The sequence below is a fragment of the Penaeus chinensis genome, chromosome 5, assembly GCF_019202785.1.
Source record: "Penaeus chinensis breed Huanghai No. 1 chromosome 5, ASM1920278v2, whole genome shotgun sequence".
Lineage (NCBI taxonomy): Eukaryota > Metazoa > Arthropoda > Malacostraca > Decapoda > Penaeidae > Penaeus > Penaeus chinensis.
Window position 1 is genome coordinate 26,378,599 of NC_061823.1, and position 5,000 is coordinate 26,383,598.

Below are 5,000 nucleotides of genomic sequence, written 5' to 3' on the forward strand. Positions count from 1 at the left end.
AATGCCAGAAAATTTTAAAACGTTTTTCTGTTCTCTTCAAAATATAAAACTATTAAGAAAATGGTTACAACGTATTCCTTTATCATCCATGTGTCTTTTTTTCTGATTTTTAGATATATGTAAATCGTCAGTGGGCGAATAGCATTCTAAACTCCTGTTAACACGTAACGTCTACTCGACTGGCCGCGACAGCAAGTGACAAGTGTCTTCATCTTAATCCCAAGTCTCGTTTTTGGACCAAAGTCGTAAGTCTCCTCTTTCCAAAGTGCTTGTTCACACTCGTGTTTCAAGGGTTTGGAAACTGCACTCACTATCGCCGGCGCTACTTATATCATACCAAGAGCAGAGAGGACAGTACCAGCAGGGTCCCAACATGTGCCAGAATAAGCGACCTTAGGTGAAGTCTCAATAAGGATCATTTTCTGGTGGGAAAATAAAACTTATTGCGTCGATAAAGATGTTTACAGACGTTTTTGGTTACAGACGTGTATTTCCTTTCTTAGGTACGTTGTTTCTGGTCTTAAATTTGTCTTATTTACTTTAGAATTTCTTTCACTAACAAATAACAAACGAACTCAACATGACCTTCTTTTAAAGGAAATACACTCGGATAAATTTAATCAGGAGTTTTTCACTAGCTTAGAGAATTAGACCCAGCCGAAGACAAAGCATGTAACTATGTAAGTATGTATGTGTAGGTCATATTTAGTTTATGTTGGTTTCCTCACATTATATCTGATAGACTCCACAGTCTTGTCGGACCAAACACCTCTTTGCAACAAGTAATGCAACATGGATCTTTACTGCAAAGCAACATTCGGGCCTCGGAAAAGTGCGTGATATTGCTAAGGGGAGTTTAGTCCGACAAAGGCATCAAAATTTTGGTTACATTTGAGGGCTTATGATGAGCTCTGGTGCTTAATGGAATCTACACTAATGTGACACTTATGATTCATGGCTGAGAGACAGACAGTGGGTACATAGGGTTGGGCTATACAGTAACATGGTAATGCTATCCAAACAAGCATCTTAGGACCAGTTTTTCAGATTGGAAACAAATGTCAAAATGTCTTGTACATAAAATATCTATAATAATGCTTTGTATATTTACTTGTGAGGTAGTCGTATGGCAACTGAATGCTAAAATAATTTAGTCTGAACAAAAAATTGTTTAACAATTCTTGTATATTGAATTTCCATCCATGTCATTATTTCATATTACAAAAGACTCGTAATATCAGATACATGAATGTATGATATTTACACTGAAGAACGAGAGGCCAGTCCGGCCAGGGACCGCCTTGCCAGCGGGCGGGGCCGGTCGCGGGCCGCCCATCGAGGGCTCGGGCGTGAGAGTAAGAAGCGCTGACGCCGCCGCAGCCGCCGCAGCCGCCGCCCGCCGCGAGACGGTCCCCGGGGCGCCTCGAAGGGCTGCGTCGCCACTCACCTGAGCCTGGCGATTCCCGGGTGTTCTCCTGCTCCTCTTGCGGCAACCTCGTCACCTCTGCAATAAGAGAGCGGAAGCGTCAGCGGGGAAGGGATTCATCACAGAAAACGTACCCATGCCGTCGCGTAAATCAATTGTCGCGAGGAATTTTATGAAACAGGGTCACTTATTTACTGCGGCTTTTCCCTGGTTTGAGAAGGTACGAGAGTCCTCGCCGTGGCAATATATACATGAGATAAGAGGCCAAGTTAAAGATTCTAGTAATCTGATGAAACCTTAATGCTTACACTTAACAGATAATCATTTACGATACAGTGTTGTATTCTCCACAGTTCTTAATATTAGTATTCTGTGATTATCATACGTCATCCCTTATCAGATATTCTGCCACTGCTTGCTTGACAGGCGCTTTAACACGCAAAGAAACGCGGGCATGCATGCATACATACATAATATGAACTTCCCTCATTCCCATGAAAACTTTTGGCACGAAAAAAAACTAAATCTCTTGACTGCTACTTCTGAAAATATGATCTACTTATTTGAATATCCAAAGAGCTTTATGTCTAAGATAAACATTAAGCATGATCTATTTTTCTGTATGTTTTAGAATGGTCCCATCTATATATTTAATAAGAGTACAACACGAATGTATCGGCTATTGACAGAGTAAAGAACATAACGAGTGTCAGCTCACCTTTCCCTTGGCTCTCTCCTGATGGTCCTGGAGTTGATTCCCCACTCTGTTACGGGAGAAGAAAGACGTTAGTTATTGGAACAAGTCTGTTTAGATTGGCTTTCATTTTAAGATATTTCTTTAACCTAAAGTGTTTGCTTTTAATCTATATATTTATAGCGACGTCTGTACGAGCTCCTCTGCCTCGCCGTCGCTGCATCTGACGGCGCCGAGGCCCCGAGAGGAGGCATCCATCACGACTTATAAGACGCCCTAGGAAGTCACGCCAATAAATCCCCAGCACAGCTTTCGCTCGAAGTGCCTCGGCGCCCCTCCCTTTTTCGACTCGCCTGTCTCCCTCCTGACGCTCGGCGGAGGCGTCGTCGCGGATTTCCTTCGGCCGCTTCCCCGTCGTCTCACCTGGCGATTACGACGCGAACCATCGCGTGCGATCCTATCTATGAGAATTTTAAACCGATCCGTTCCGACAGTGTGTCTCCATGGCAACGCGTGTGATCAATATGGCTGCAGGGACGCATGTTGTAATCAATACTAGAGCTACTTGCTCACGAGGCGCTGTGTCGTGGCCACGTTTGATTGCCCGAGAAAGCGCTTCAGACAAACATAACGAAGCTAGCTCCTTACACAGATCAATATGCGGTTTTGCGCCAATTCCGTCTTCGACTCGGGCTGAGCGCCGGAGGAGCGGGGACGGGAGGCTAAAATCGCCCTTTTTACGGCGACATTAAGGGGAGGGCGTCGAATTCCGCCAAAGCGCTTGCTCTGGTTGACAGTCGGTTATCTGAGATAACGGCGGAGAGATGTGAAGATGCCGCACACTGTTACGGCCTTTTCCTTAGATTTCTATTTTCTCCCCTCCCCCCAATTTTTCATATCTCTTATTTCCTCTTCCCTTTTTCTTTTTGTCTTTGCCGTTAATCACGACCCCGTTATCGACTCTGATGTCGATGCGGCGCTGGCAAAAGCAGCGATCCTTGACGGACCTTAATGTCTTTGTGTTGATCCCGACGCCACTGATGCGCTGCTTTCGGCGCCAGCGAGCGAACGGGAAGGAAGGGGGGCGGGGGGCGGGGGAGCAGGTTGAAATTGAAACAGCTTGTTTATCCAAAGACAAGTTTACAGAGAATAGTACAATGATTAAGCGCAATGATATTGGCCTAGCCTTTTAAGAGCGCTCTCTTCTCTCTTTTGAAAGAGAGGGGACAGGATAGGAGGGAAGAGAGGAAGGGAGGGGAGGGGAGGGGAGGGAAGAGAAGAGGAGAGGAAAGAAAAGGAAGGGAATGGAGAGAGACGAGAGGAACGAGAGGAGAGGAATGGAAAGGAGAGGCTAGGAGAAGAGAGAGAGAGAGAGAGAGAGAGAGAGAGAGAGAGAGAGAGAGAGAGAGAGAGAGAGAGAGAGAGAGAGAGAGAGAGAGAGAGAGAGAGAGAGAGAGAGAGAGAGAGAGAGAGAGAGAGAGAGAGAGAGAGAGAGAGAGAGAGAGAGAGGGGGAGAGAGAGAGAGAGAGAGAAAGAGAGAGAGAAAAAGAGAGAGACGGCGAGACAAAGAGAGAGAGAGAGATGGAAACATTCCTTCATACCCTCCCTTCCTCCATTTCTCCCTCCCCCACCCCCCCTCCTCCCACGGGACCAATAATGGGCGGCGGTAATATGTCTGAGGCTTCCAGGGACCAACAGAACGGCGATAAATCGGCGCGATCAAAACCGGCGCGGCCTTTCACGCGGCGCCCGGGTAAAGGGGTTCGCGCAGACGTAGGCGCGGAGGGAACTTTTGCCAGTGCGAATAGAGGCAATGGGACAAATGGATAAATGGATAATGGATAAATGGGACAATAATTCCCAGGCAGACGGTGCTAAAAAGTGATAATTTTTTCTCACTAGGCCTTTGGCTATGTATACGTCTAATTGGATAAATATAAACGGATAATAATCAAGTAATATAAACAAATCAGTTTCTCCCATGGATGATAATAATAAGGATCATATATCTATCTACCTGTCTATCGATCCGTGTGCAGCATAGACACTACATATTAGTATGCGCGCGTCAGTGGTCCCAGACATGCGGAAATAAATCGAAGTCACATCTTCGTTGCATTACTGTACCATACGTCGCCCTCCCCCTCCCCTTCCAACCCCCTCCCTAGGCCTTAATCCTTCCCCAGGGGCTTCCCATCCTCCCCCACCCCCCTACACCCCCTCCCGCGACGCCCCTCAACTCCCGGCCTTCGGATCGGCGCAGCGACACGTGCTTCGGCAGGTGAGTCCGCGGCGGGTTTGGAATTACCGGGGTTAAAGGAAAAAAACGAGCGAATAGTTGGTTATGTTATACACACACAGACACACACACACATATGCTCTCAATAACAATAATAGTAATAACAATAATAATAATTATTATTGTTATTGTTATTATTACTATAATTGTTATCATTATCATCACCATCATCCTTATAACAGTTAAACAAGATAAAGAATAATAGCAAAATACGAAAACGATAACAGCGGATTAACTATAATTACAATAATATCTTTTGTTACAAGTGATCACCTGAAGGAGGCTCAGTGACACACAATCCCTTGGGCGTCTCAGTGCCCTTTGCCAGTTTAAACAACCAAGGGGAGGGCAAAAAAATCAAGGGAGATTGGAAAATATCACGTGCATAATGCTGTCATTACGTTGCATAAACATGGTAGCAACACCTAGCCGGAACCTATTTATCCGAGGGATTAAAATGACCTTTACATCAGGGATTAAAATCGCCGAGAATCGTATCAATAAAACAACGGAATGAAAACGAGAATAGCGGCAAAACGAAAACTTAAAAGATATCCTCGTTTTCCCTCCCCACCCCCGCC

The 5,000-nt window shown here is 45.4% G+C and overlaps 1 protein-coding gene across 2 annotated transcripts in view; it reads right to left on the minus strand.

Annotated features, from left to right (window-relative positions):
• The window catches only part of LOC125025798 (protein tramtrack, beta isoform-like), a 71,743-nt gene that overhangs the window by 14,451 nt on the left and 52,292 nt on the right, over nucleotides 1-5,000 (minus strand). For both annotated transcript variants that reach the window (XM_047614032.1, XM_047614031.1), the window contains exons 4-5: nucleotides 2,145-2,190; nucleotides 1,448-1,504 (exon numbers count right to left, since the gene is read on the minus strand). In XM_047614032.1, the coding sequence (XP_047469988.1) occupies nucleotides 1,448-1,504; nucleotides 2,145-2,190 (103 nt within the window). The remainder of the gene's footprint in view (nucleotides 1-1,447; nucleotides 1,505-2,144; nucleotides 2,191-5,000) is intronic.